Source organism: Lissotriton helveticus, chromosome 2_1 (assembly GCF_964261635.1).
Source record: "Lissotriton helveticus chromosome 2_1, aLisHel1.1, whole genome shotgun sequence".
Classification (NCBI taxonomy): domain Eukaryota; kingdom Metazoa; phylum Chordata; class Amphibia; order Caudata; family Salamandridae; genus Lissotriton; species Lissotriton helveticus.
The window spans coordinates 598,686,386-598,701,114 of record NC_136059.1 but is presented as its reverse complement, the minus strand read 5'-3'; the positions used below and the strand labels follow the sequence as shown (position 1 = coordinate 598,701,114).

General features: G+C 45.7%; 1 protein-coding gene across 1 annotated transcript in view; it reads left to right on the top strand.

Moving 5' to 3' along the window:
* LOC144818170 (baculoviral IAP repeat-containing protein 1-like) overlaps positions 1–14,028 on the top strand; it is a 699,834-nt gene extending 685,806 nt beyond the window's left edge. Inside the window, exon 14 of the mRNA XM_078675292.1 lies at positions 13,188–14,028. Coding sequence (XP_078531418.1) covers positions 13,188–13,552 — 365 coding nt within the window. The 3' untranslated portion in view covers positions 13,553–14,028. The remainder of the gene's footprint in view (positions 1–13,187) is intronic.
* Positions 14,029–14,729: the final 701 nt, after the last annotated feature.

Sequence of the window (14,729 nt, the reverse complement as noted above, 5' to 3'; positions counted from 1 at the left end):
TTGATCAGGTTTTTTCCACCATACCTATCATGAATGTAACACTTCTGCCAATCGTTTGGTCTGACCATTTCCTTGCCCATTTTGAAATACCTTCTACCTTGGCTTCCCTGGCTAGCGCCACGAGACAGCAGGGCAGCAGTTATAGGGCACTTCATCGGGTGTCCCCAGATATGCTCACACATGCTCTGGATGATCACCCTGTGGCTTGTACTGGGGACTTGGAGAAAGATCTGGAGAGCCTGCAATCCTGGCTTCTTGCCAGATTAAATGAGCTCGCTCCCTTACAGTCACCCAGGTCCGCTGCTCGACGGGTTTCTGCCCCCTGGTTCACGGAGGAATTAGCCCATGCCCGTAGGCAATGCAAAGTGGTGGAGCGGGCTTGGAGAGTCCAGTATGAGCCCGAGGCCAAACAACGGTATAAAACCATGATGAAGTCATACCATGAACTAGTCCTTCAGAGCAAGAAACGGTATCTTGCCAAAAGGATTGACGATGCTGCTAATTCCTGCAAGGAGATCTTCTCAATCGTGCGCGAATTCACTAGCCCCCGGTCCATCTCTACTCAGGGTGCTCCAGCGGAGACCTGGGTTAACACTATTGCCAATTTCTTTACCACCAAAATTAGGCAAATCCAGGTTTCCTTTTCGCCGAGAGCCCCAGATGATGTGTCTGTGATGCCGATCGAGACAGTGTCTCTGTCTCCCTCAGGCCCAGCTCTGCTTGATTTTCCTCCCCTCTCGGTTGCCACATCTTTAGCCTTGATGAGGAACCTCAAGTCGGGCTCACCATTAGATCCGTGCCCGGCAAAATTTCTGGCAAAAATGGCAGATGTCATCAACCCCATAGCCAATCCCATTCTTAATTTATCCCTGAGCGAGGGCTTTCTGCCCCAGACCTGGAAGCAAGCCATGGTCATCCCTCTGATTAAGAAGCCCAATCTTGACCCAGAGGCACCCTCCAACTACAGGCCAATCTCGCTCCTTCCAGCACTGACCAAGATCTTGGAGAAACACGTGCATAGCGTGCTTTCCAACTTCCTGGAGTCCAATGATTTACTTCATGAATCCCAATCGGGCTTTCGCTCCAACTTAAGTACCGAGACGGCGCTCTTGGAAGTCTCGGAGATCGTAAAAGAGGTGCTGGACATGGGAGGCAGGGTGATGTTAGTTATGCTAGACCTGTCGGCGGCGTTTGACACCGTCCCCCATGAGGATCTCCTCACCAGGCTCCGTGACATCGGGCTAGGGGGGACGGTGCTCAACTGGTTTTCTTCCTTTCTGGCCAACCGCCGCCAGACGGTCTGGGTCCCACCCGGATCCGCCGAGATGCCGCCATTGGGAGTCGGAGTGCCTCAGGGCTCTATTTTGAGCCCCACTCTATTTAACATCCTTATGACCCCTCTGGCGACATTGGCGGAGTCCTATGGGGCCCGGATCGTCTCTTATGCTGACGACACTCAGCTCCTTTTCACCTGTCGTAAGAGCGAAGAGTTCGATGGAGAAAGGATCCGTGAGTGCCTTGGGGCTGTTTTCAGCTGGTTTTCACATAACAGCCTTAAGTGCAACTCGGACAAATCCGAAATACTATTCTTCGGATGCCCATCAGAACCAGATTGGCAAGGATGGTGGCCTGCCGACATGTTCCCTCCCACACAGTCCTCTAAGTGGGCTAAGAACCTGGGAGTTAAAATTGACAACGAGCTTTCGCTCAAATCCCAGGTTTCCACTCTTACGGGAACATGCTTTGGGATTCTCAGAATGTTGCGCAAGTTTTTTCCCCTTCTTTCGGAGCAACATCGGAGGATCACTGTTCAGGCCCTTATAGGGTCCAGATTGGACTATGCCAATGTCCTATATCTGGGCTTGCCTGAATATCTCCTCCAACGTCTGCAGGTCACCCAGAACGCTGCTGCGCGTGCCATTTTTGGCCTTCATCGCCGCACTAGCGCCTCTAATCTCCTTGTATCCCTCCACTGGCTTCCGGTGCGGAAGAGGATACTTTTTAAGGCCATGACTCTTGCCCATAAGGCCTTGCATGGCAATGGCGCCAAGTATCTCCAGAGGAGGCTGGACTTCTATCGACCTGCACGTTCCCTCAGGTCAGAAGCCTTGGCTTTGGCTCGGGTACCACGCATTAAAAAGGCTCGGCTAGGCGGCCGGTCTTTTAGCTTCCTTGCCCCTCAGCTATGGAACTCGTTACCGTTGTCCCTGCGAAACACCTCAAATCTGCTTGTCTTCAGGAAAGACTTGAAAACCTGGTTGTTTGCTGGATAATTCTTCCCCTTCTTTGGGCCCCGTTCTGTTACTGTTATGTTTCTTGCTCTTTTCCATGGTCTGGAGCTCAAAGCGCCGGGACACTCCTTTGGAGTAGCCGTTGCGCTATAAAAGTCCCATTTTAACATAACATAACATAACAAAGAGGCGCCCTTCTTAAGAGCAGAGACAATGAAGGCAAATGTTCACGACAGCTCACGATAATGCATAAATAATTGTAAAATCTGAACTCTCGCTTTTTGAAGTGTACTTTGCCAAAGAGTTTCAGAACTTTACTTTTTTGCTAAGAAATAGTTCCAGACTATTATTAATCTACAAAGAAATGGGAGTTGACTTTAAATGTAGTATTTTTTTATTTGTTTTAATCTTAAATGAATAAAAAACATATGATGTTCAGCCCAAATCAGCAGGAGATGGTCGCTTTGTTTACATTCTCGCTGTGGACAGCCAGCTGATAGCTTTAGTTCCAGCCCCAGGCTGGATCTAAAGCTTGGTGTATGGCCTATTTCAGGGACATCTTAACTCCAGTCCTCTGTTTGACAGAGGGGCAATTACATAATGTTGGAAGTGTTGCTTCCTTAAAGTGGAGTAATGCGTCTGTGATTTTTTTTTTATTATGCATCAAGCTCCTAAACCAAACGTGCCTTCCTGGTATTTCATGGTGCTGAAGTCGATAACATGGTTCTCACTCTCTCCTCCTCTATCCCTCTCCCTGCTCTCCTCTCTCTCTCTCCCTCTCTCACTCCACTCCTTCTCCTCTCCCTCCTTCCCTTTCGTCCTCCCTCTCTCTCCCTTCTCTCACTCTCCCTCTCTCCGTCTACCTCTCTCCCTTTCCCTCACTTTCCTCTCTCCTCTCTCACCTTCTCCTTCACTCTCTCCTCTCTCCCCCTCCTCTCTCCCTCTCTTTACCTCCCCCCTGCTCTCCTTTTTCTCCCCATCCCCATCTCCCCCTCTGCTTGCTCTCCTCTCTCTCCCTCCCTCCCCTTTCTCTCCCCTCCGTCCTTCGCTCTCGTCCTCCCCCTCTCTTCTTACCCTCCCTCTCTCCCTCTACCCTCTCTCCCTCTCTCCCTTTCCCTCTCTCCCTTTCCCTCACTTCCCTCTCTCTCCTTTCCCTCTCATCCCTCTCCTCCCTCCCTGTCTCCGTCTCTCTCTGCTCTCTCAACCTCTCTCTCCTCTCTTCCCCTCTCTCTCCTCTCTCCCTCTCTTTACCCTCTCCCTGCTCTCCTTTTTCTCCCTATCCCCATCTCCCACTCAGCACCACCACAGCATCACTCAGCACCACCACAGCATCACTCAGCACCACCACAGCATCACTCAGCACCACCACAGCACCACTCAGCACCACCACAGCAACATTCCGCACCATCAAAGCATCACTCAGCACCACCACAGCATAACTCAGCACCACCACAGCATCACTCAGCACCACTCAGCACCACCGCAGAACCACCACAGCACCACTCTGCACCACCACAGCACCACTCTGCATCACTCAGCAACACCACAGCATCACTCAGCACCACCCCAACATCACTCAGCACCACTCAGCATCACCCCAGCATCACTCAGCACCACTCAGCATCTCCACATCATCACTCAGCGCTACCCCAACATCACTCAGCACCACCACATTATCACTCAGCACCACCACATTATCACTCAGCGCCACCCCAGCATCACTCAGCGCCACCCCAGCATCACTCAGAGCCACCCCAGCATCACTTAGCGAAACTACAGCATCACTCAGCGCAACCACAGCATTACTCAGCGCAACCACAGCATCACTCAGCGCAACCACAGCATCACTCAGCGCAACCACTGCATCACTCAGCGCAAGCACAGCATCACTCAGCACCACCACAGCATCACTGGTTCAAACATGTTCTTTCAATGTTTCAAGCTGTTTTCAAGCTTTCAAGCTTTATTACAAATCACAAAAAGATGTTAATATTTCACTCCTGTTCTTGGATTGTCGTCACAATAAAAAACACTGAACATAATCTTCACAAAAGTTATTTACAAAAGTTTAAGTATAAAGTATGGGTGGCCAGAAAAGAGTCGTCTTGGAAAGGAGCTTGTGCCATTCTGGGAGGTGAAGAATGAGTAATCTGTTGAGGAAGGGTTCTTGTTGAGAGTGGCAGGCTGGTACCACCTAAAGAGTTGCATGAAAGAGTAGTCAATCTATGCCACAAAGGTCCCCTTGGCATAGTAAAAACTAAGAACAGAGTTAAACAGTACTACTGGTAGCCGGGAGTAGATAAAGATATTGAAAAGATGGTGAGAGAATGCATCAAATATACCAATTCTGACAAGGCAATGGTTACATTTAAACCGCCTTTACATCCTACCGTGGTTCCACATTTTCCCTGGGAAAGGATAGGGGTGATATTTTTGGGCCCTTGCAAGATGTTAATAATGTATCCAAACTTTCCTAGTAGCGGTGGATCATTTTGCTATATAGCCTTAGATCATGGTGTTACAGAAAGTAGATTCTTGGCCATTAGTGAATTTTCTGGAGGAAGTGTTTTACCAAGAAAGTCTACCCAAAGTAGTAGTTAGCGACAATGGGGAACAGGTAGTTTTGGATGCATTCAAAACATTCATGAAGAAAACTGGAAGTGTCCATAAAACCACAGTCCTTTATCATCCTAAGGGGAATGGTAATGCTGAGCACTTCAATAGGGTAATAAAAGGTATGATTGAATTATCATAACTAATATAGCCACTCATACAACCTGTCAGTCACTCATACACTCGTTCACACAAACACTCCACTCTATCTGCAGCAGGCTCCATCTAGTCTGCAGCCTTTCAAAGTGAAGCTCTCAGCAGCTCTGACTTCACCGGGCTCAACCTGGTCAGTAGCCCGTGAGAGTGAAACTCCCAGCAGCTTTGTCTGCACTGTGCTCCATCTGGGCAGCAGCCCTCGAGAGTGAAGCTTTCAGCAGGTCTGTCTGCAGTAGACTGCATTTTGTCATCAGCCCCTGAAAGTGAAGGTCTCAGTAACTCTGTCTGTGCCAGGCTCCATCTGGCTCCATGTGGTCAGCAGCACTTGAGAGTGAAACTCTCAGCAGCTCTGTCTGCCCTCGGCTCCATCTGGACAGCTGCCCCCGAGAGTTAGGGATTATAGTTATGAAATAAAATCTTAAAACCTTAGAAAGTCACTTAAAAAATGTTAACCAAATGTTACAGGTGCGTTATAGTTAGGAGATAGAATTAAAAAAAATAGAAATTCACTGAAAAAACAAAGGTTACATGGCCGTTATAGTGATGAAATAGAATCTTTTTAAAACTTACAAATTCACTGAAAAAAATCAAAGTTTACAGGGAGTTTATAGTTAGGATCATATTACATTAACAGTGACGATCATACTAAAGTATATGTTTCAATTGGATTGCTCATTGGAGGGCAAAATTACTTTGTGATTTATTATTTAGACCATAATACATCAGGAATCATTCCGATTGGCTAGCCCATCGCAAGAGCCACTGGTATAAGACAAAAATCAGTCACTTAACAGGCTTGTTGATTTGCAGGTTGTATCCATGAGTAAGGTCAGGAGACTGAAACGTGTAGGGGAGGCACACTTTGTTTCATGTACGGGCCTAAATAAATCAAATTGGAGCCTGCAGTCGGTGTGTCTCTTTTCTGTCTGTTTGGTTATTGTAGAAGTGTAGTTAGGAAATAGCATTAAAAAAACATGGAAATTCACTGAAAAAAGCAAAGGTTACAGGGACGTTATGGTTAGGAAATAGAATTTTAAAAAACTTTGAAATTCACTAAAAAACCAAGGGTTACAGGAACGTAATAGTTATGCTCAGATTTTACACACACAAAAGCATAGAAATTCAGCAGTTATAGTTATCTCACGTAACTATAACTCGTGCCCCGTAGGTACTATAACTCACACCGTCGCCAACTACATGTCCAGATAGTGAAAAATTCTTATATTTGTTTTTTACTACTGCAAGACACATCCCTCTCCTATACGCTAAAATTGGGATTATCTTATTACAATATATGTGTAATTTCCAATTGGGAAAAGATAGATATTTTGAGGTTGGTGTTTCTGGACTCAATATTTAAATCACAACTTACGGTAAAATTGAATTTTAAGTTGCAAAGAAAGTTGGCATTTTCTTACTTTAACCATTCTGGAAAATGGGCTGTATTTAAAAAAAGCTGCTTTATTATTATTAAAAAGCAGTCCCAGACATGGTGGTCTGCTGAGCCTGGTTTGGCTGTCATTCCCAATGGGCTTGCAAATTGCGAGAGGCTGATTAATATTAGTGAGCCTCGCAATTTGCGACCCCATTGGGAATCGCAAACAATGTGAAATACACTGTTGTACATCGAAAATTGCGCCTCGCAAATTGCAACTCGCAAAAGAGTCGCAATTTATGATGCACAATTTTCTTGGTTGTACAACTGGCCCTTAGGGCCTGATTATGAGTTTGGCAGTGTAGGAGCGGGCCGCCACGCCACTGCCCCTCTCCCACACTACCAAACCTCACCACCAGCCGCCCATCAGATTACAAGTTATCTTGTGGTCTGGCGGGCGGTCCTATGGCAGTTTCACGGTGTTGCCTATTAAAAAGGCACTGCAATGGGAGCTCCAAAGCCCTTTCCTACACGGCATGGACTGTGCAGTCATGCTGTGCAGGAAATGAGGTGCATGCAGACAAGAGGGCACACCATGTACCCCTCTGCAAGCATCCCATGGCCCTGAGGCCTCTCCGCCATACTTTACTCACGCCACACTTTTCATGACGGGATTGCCGCCCTAAAAAGTGATGCAGTCAAGAAACTCATAATATGCTTGGAGGTGCCGCAGCAGCACTGGTAAGCATACCTTGGCCTCAGACCGGCGCTCCATCATCCCAGGTGGTTGCAGCAGTCATATGGCGGTCCAACCTCTCTAGTTGTAAAATGGCAGTCGTACCGCCGGTGCGAGGTCCGAGACTGCCACCGCGCCTCCACTGCAAGTTTATAGGTTCTATGGACCGCCAAACTCATAATCGGGCCCTTTGTAATGTATCACAGAGAATAATCCGGCGATCTATGCAACTTTTAGATTATGTATACGAAGTATGATATGTTCCCGTAGCCCGTAATAAGATAGCAGATTTTTAGGTCTCGCCTGCCGATGCGCTTGCGCATTCGAGCTGGCGAGAGATATAGGGGCTTATCCAGAGTTTAACCAAAGTGGCGATTTGATGCAGTGCACGTGCGCTTTTAGGTCAATGCGCAAGCGCAATGAGTGAAAATGCGCGTGCACAGCATCAAATCGCCAGCCATCTGTTGCCCAGCTTGGTGCCGCCAGCAGCTCTTTCCGCTCCGCCCCCTGCTACATCAAAGGCTTTCACGGCCGGCCGGCCGTGCTTTCAGTTTCACAGCCGCCAGGCAGTGTCTCCTTTTCTGTTGCCCAGCTTGGTGCCGCCAGCAGCTCTTCCCGCTCCGCCACCTGCTGCATCAAAGGCTTTCACGGCCGGTCGGCCGTGCTTTCAGTTTCACGGCCGCCAGGCCGTGTCTCCTTTTCTTTTAACTTTCCGCGTTATTCTTGCCACAAGAATCTTGATCTTATATCTTGATACAAGATTTTACACAAACTGCTATTGAAGTACCTACTCTAGACCCTCCCGGAATCCTAAAACACATAAAAATGGCTGCTATATTTTTTCCTAGAAGGAGGGCAATCCTACTGAGATGTTCCTGAGATTTATCAACACCCGGGGATAGGGTTGCCCCCAGTCTGCGATAACTGCTGTCCCCTAAACCATCAGGATTTAGGCTGCTGCCCTATATAAATGTGTAGCGCTGCCTGAGTTCTGAACACCTCTCGTTGCTGGATTAGTTTGACGCCATGCAGTGCCTCCCTTGCCCCCGTACCTCTTCTTCCTGACTCTCACCGGCCGGCTCTGCTCATCTTGGGAGATGTCAGGCGCTCTTCAAAAGTCACGTTATGTTTCAGTCATGTGATGCTATCACCTGACAGTTTCCGTACTCGCACGTTTCTTAGTGAGCAGCCCTCTTCCTGATATTGTGCTGTGAGCCGTTCCTTCGATCACGTGAGCTCGGCGGTGCAAAGAGGCGCCCTTCTTAAGAGCAGAGACAATGAAGGCAAATGTTCACGACAGCTCAGGATAATGCATAAATAATTGTAAAATCTGAACTCTCGCTTTTTGAAGTGTACTTTGCCAAAGAGTTTCAGAACTTTACTTTTTTGCTAAGAAATAGTTCCAGACTATTATTAATCTACAAAGAAATGGGAGTTGACTTTAAATGTAGTATTTTTTTATTTGTTTTAATCTTAAATGAATAAAAAACATATGATGTTCAGCCCAAATCAGCAGGAGACGGTCGCTTTGTTTACATTCTCGCTGTGGACAGCCAGCTGATAGCTTTAGTTCCAGCCCCAGGCTGGATCTAAAGCTTGGTGTATGGCCTATTTCAGGGACATCTTAACTCCAGTCCTCTGTTTGACAGAGGGGCAATTACATAATGTTGGAAGTGTTGCTTCCTTAAAGTGGAGTAATGCGTCTGTTATTTTTTTTTTATTATGCATCAAGCTCCTAAACCAAACGTGCCTTCCTGGTATTTCATGGTGCTGAAGTCGATAACATGGTTCTCACTCTCTCCTCCTCTATCCCTCTCCCTGCTCTCCTCTCTCTCTCTCCCTCTCTCACTCCACTCCTTCTCCTCTCCCTCCTTCCCTTTCATCCTCCCTCTCTCTCCCTTCTCTCCCTCTCCCTCTCTCCGTCTACCTCTCTCCCTTTCCCTCACTTTCCTCTCTCCTCTCTCACCCTCTCCTTCACTCTCTCCTCTCTCCCCCTCTCTCTCCTCTCTCCCTCTCTTTACCTTCCCCCTGCTCTCCTTTTTCTCCCCATCCCCATCTCCCCCTCTGCTTGCTCTCTCTCTCCCTCCCTCCCCTTTCTCTCCCCTCCGTCCTTCGCTCTCGTCCTCCCCCTCTCTTCTTACCCTCCCTCTCTCCCTCTACCCTCTCTCCCTTTCCCTCTCTCCCTTTCCCTCTCTCAATTTCCCTCACTTCCCTCTCTCTCCTTTCCCTCTCATCCCTCTCCTCTCTCCCTGTCTCTGTCTCTCTCTGCTCTCTCAACCTCTCTCTCTCCTCTCTCCCTCTCTCCCTCTCTCTCCTCTCTCCCTCTCTTTACCCTCTCCCTGCTCTCCCTGCTCTCCTTTTTCTCCCTATCCCCATCTCCCACTCAGCACCACCTCAGCATCACTCAGCACCACCACAGCATCACTCAGCACCACCACAGCATCACTCAGCACCACCACAGCACCACTCAGCACCACCACAGCATCACTCAGCACCATCAAAGCATCACTCAGCACCACCACAGCATCACTCAGCACCACCACAGCATCACTCAGCACCCCCACAGCACCACTCAGCACCACCGCAGAACCACCACAGCACCACTCTGCACCACCACAGCACCACTCTGCATCACTCAGCAACACCACAGCATCACTCAGCACCACCCCAACATCACTCAGCACCACTCAGCATCACCCCAGCATCACTCAGCACCACTCAGCATCTCCACATGATCACTCAGCGCTACCCCAACATCACTCAGCACCACCACATTATCACTCAGCACCACCACATTATCACTCAGCGCCACCCCAGCATCACTCAGCGCCACCCCAGCATCACTCAGCGCCACCCCAGCATCACTCAGCGCAACCACAGCATCACTCAGCGCAACCACAGCATTACTCAGCGCAACCACAGCATCACTCAGCGCAACCACAGCATCACTCAGCGCAACCACAGCATCACTCAGCGCAACCACAGCATCACTCAGCGCAACCACAGCATCACTCAGCACCACCACAGCATCACTGGTTCAAACATGTTCTTTCAATGTTTCAAGCTGTTTTCAAGCTTTCAAGCTTTATTACAAATCACAAAAAGATGTTAATATTTCACTCCTGTTCTTGGATTTTCGTCACAATAAAAAACACTGAACATAATCTTCACAAAAGTTATTTACAAAAGTTTAAGTATAAAGTATGGGTGGCCAGAAAAGAGTCATCTTGGAAAGGAGCTTGTGCCATTCTGGGAGGTGAAGAATGAGTAATCTGTTGAGGAAGGGTTCTTGTTGAGAGTGGCAGGCTGGTACCACCTAAAGAGTTGCATGAAAGAGTAGTCAATCTATGCCACAAAGGTCCCCTTGGCATAGTAAAAACTAAGAACAGAGTTAAACAGTACTACTGGTGGCCGGGAGTAGATAAAGATATTGAAAAGATGGTGAGAGAATGCATCAAATATACCAATTCTGACAAGGCAATGGTTACATTTAAACCGCCTTTACATCCTACCGTGGTTCCACATTTACCATGGGAAAGGATAGGGGTGATATTTTTGGGCCCTTGCAAGATGTTAATAATGTATCCAAACTTTCCTAGTAGCGGTGGATCATTTTGCTATATAGCCTGAGATCATGGTGTTACAGAAAGCAGATTCTTGGCCATTAGTGAATTTTCTGGAGGAAGTCTTTTACCAAGAAAGTCTACCCAAAGTAGTAGTTAGCGACAATGGGGAACAGGTAATTTTGGATGCATTCAAAACATTCATGAAGAAAACTGGAAGTGTCCGTAAAACCACAGTCCTTTATCATCCTGAGGGCAATGGTAATGCTGAGCACTTCAATAGGGTAATAAAAGGTATGATTGAATTATCAAACGGCAATCGCATTAATTGGGAAAATGAGCTATGGAAAACTATTGGTGCTTACAGAATGGCTAAGTGTGAAGCTACTGAACAAAGCCCTTTTGAGTTAATGAGAGGAAGATCTCCTCGCACCAAGGATAATATTAGGGCTGGGCGTAGTTTGCGAAGAAGCGCTACACGAAGCTACACAAAGTGCACTTCGCACTATGCGAGCTACTCTTAGCACTACGCGAACTGCGTAGTATCCTGTTCGCACTGTGCAAGATGCTGTTTTCAAAGATTGCACAGTGCGGACAAGCATCCGGCAGTGTGCAATTATTGAAAACGGCATCTTGCACAGAGCGAGCTGTAGTTTTCTGCTGCTCGAGTAGATGTTTACTCGAGCGGCAGCTTTCTCAACGCGGACTGGTAGTTTCTCATCAGAAGGGGTCGCTAGCATACGCGAGCACTCGCAATGAGAAACCTGACCTACCCACGTTGAGAATCTCGCTGGAGGTTTATTTTCCACGTTCGCGATCGGCAACTTGATGTTGCTGATCGCGAACGAGGAAAAAGTCTCGCCGGTATGTCATTTTGCTTGCTTGCGGTCCCCAACTTGACGTTGAGGACCGCGAGCAAAGAAAAAATGACCGCTGCACTATGCTTCGCGTGTTTGCACTGTGCTACGTGCAGTTCGAGTAGGGCGAAGTAGCGCAAACTTTGCAAACTAGGCGAGCGTAGCGTAGTGCTTTGCCCGAGGTTAAATAATATAGGGTGGTTAGGGAACACTTAGAAAATGAATTGGTCACTGGAAAAAAAATGAGGAGTCACCTGGAATCAGGTCAAGTGAAATACAAACAAAGATATACAATTTTACATGGTGTGAAGAAAATAAACCTCAAAGAGGGAGATATTGTGAAACGTAAGAAAGGAAGACTCACAACTAAGGGAGAGAGAGGGTATTCTGAGCCTTGAATGGTAATCAAAATTCTGTATAATGTTATGTTACTTAGTGATAGGAAGGTGTGGCATGCTAAGTGATTAGTACTGTTCAAAGGAAATAAACAGAAAATAGCTCCAGGAACACGGAACGATGCTTCAGACACTAGGAAGTATGATTGGTTTGAAGATATGCCTACTAGCGTGGGAGATTCATGTTACGTTCACTGGTAAGCACAGCAAAGGCAGCCAAGGGAGTGAGTAGAAAGCTGTAGTAACACCAGCAGTGAGGATAGCGTGCGCGAAATGACCAAGTCTGAAAGAATAAGTGTGAATTCTAAACACTTTGATGATTTTGTGGTAGGAGTAAATACAGTTGTATAATATTGTACACATTCCAGGTTAACGTTAAATGTTACACGCTGTATTCGTGTACATTTTAAATTACTTTAATTTTTAAATTATTATCTTATTCATAATATTTTTGATTTTGTGGTTGCAGTAAATACAGTGTGTACTTTTTTCACATTTTAGGATTTGCAAGCTAAAAGCGATATACTCTGTATTCATGTACATGTTTAGCCTGTACACTTGTTTTTTTTATATATTAATTGAATATTATTTGTTTATATTTTGGGAAGGGTGGTGTTGTGAGATGCTTGCCTATGGAATGGAATTAGGTCATAGAGTGTGACGAGCTCACAGGGAAAATGTTGGGGGATGATTGCTGTGAACTACATTTGCAGGGATAGTTAGTTCCAACCTTGCTGTTGCCAGATGTTTGAGTCCGAAGAAATCAAACTTTCAACCAAAGCTGCATGTTGTGTGGTTTGTGGACTTAACACAATGCTGGGTACGCCTCACCTTTCATGACATGGCATTGCTGGATGTCCATCGGCATTCTAGAAGGTTACTAACACTCAGTACATAGCCATAGTTTATCTTGTTTTGATGATGTTGCATGAAAATGTTAACAATGTGTTTTATGTGAGTGAAAGATAGAAACACTACAGTAGGACTTGACGTACTTTATTATGGACTGCATCTAGATCAACTGCTCGGGCCAAAGCAACAGTTCCAAAGAAAGAGTTCATATCTTAGAAATCAAGCATTCAAATCCAAATAGATCACAGAATGAATTTACATCAGTCACACAATATGCATAATACCTACAAATTGCCTGAGAACACACAACGAAGAGTCTAAAATGTGCTTTTTGAATACATGCCTGACACCTATTTTGTTGATTACTAGCGTATAGTTTAACATGGTATTTCTCATATTTATATTTCAGCTAGGGCAGCACAAGACGGATTCCTGCCAAAAATCCAAAAACTAGATCTTCTGGGCATTCACGATATTACTGAACCAGGATGGAACAACTTTTTTCTAACTCTTGACAGCATGCCAGACTTGAAACATTTGAATGTGAGCAGAGTCTACACTGATCAAATCAAATGTCATGCGACCACTGTGAAGTCATGTGTCCAGTGCATCGCCAGGCTTCCCAGCCTAGCAACAATTATCATGTATGGTTGGCTGTTCGATGCCGAAGATGTTAAGATGTTTAATGCCATGAAGGAGCAGCATCCCCAGTCATCAATTTTGAGCATTTATAGGGAATGGCAATTGCCTATCACACCAATAGTACAGCAATAGATAAAGCTTTGAGAAATATTTGAACCAATTTTGTTAATGATACATATGCATTTATGTTTTGCTACTGGAAAGGACAATATCTGATCCTCGCTCATACAGATGAAACACACTAGTGATGATGATAAGTGCTATATATATCTTTATATATTAGTGGTAATGAGCTAGGTCAGCAATATGAAAGTATTGAAGATGATATTAATATATTTATGCTTATATATTAACATATTCTGCAGGTTGCTTACTTGTTTGTTCTAACAATCTACAATTGAAATGAATCCCATTTTAAAGACCCACTTTTTCGAGACCTATATTTCTGCATTATTTGATTGCCTCTCTCTGTTTGAAACCTAGTTGGTCTTATGGTCTAGTTTGTTTTACTTCTCTAATGTTTTGTATGAAGCACTCTGCTACCCTTGTGGTGTTGTCAGGGGTATAGATATACCAGAAACAATATAAATAAAAATCCAGCTAATGTAGTTACCTTATCACCGTGAGTGTCACTTCAATGAAATTTCAAGAGTAGCAGAAGTGGCTTTACCTATTGTTCCACTATTAGTCCCTAAATAGTCTCAGATTTCTGGCTAATAAGCTAGGAAAGAGAAAGGCGTAGTGACTACAGCAAGTAAAATGTTACTTTCTTTTCCGGATTCTGCATGCAATGAAACCAAGGATAGTAAAAGCAGTGCCAGAGGACGGTTGCGATCCCTGGCTACCTGTTGAATGTAAAACAGCAGACAGTTGTTGAATAAAAGGGTGTTCATTCAGAAACAGAATACACCCACGACCACAGCGTCCAGTTGCTGCGGATTCAAGCACGAAAATGAACGTTGCTTGAAAGTCCGCTAAACAGTAAACGCCGCGGAGCTTGGAACACAGTTAAATGTAAATAAGTTTGTACACGAGATGATCACATGCGAGGACCTCGTGGAAGGCTGCATGCACTCATCTCGTGCACCGGAATAATAACAATACTGCAACATCTCCCTCCTTAGCAAACGAAAGGAAATGAAAATATGGTAGTAAACACAATAAATTTAACATAAGGAAAAATACACTTGAAGGATACAACATGCAATGCAAGATTTACAAAGTCTGGAGAATGAAAAGAAAAGAACAAATTAGTCCAGAACATAATCCTTAAATTTGTCAGGTAATCTCCTTGTTCGAGCAACACTTT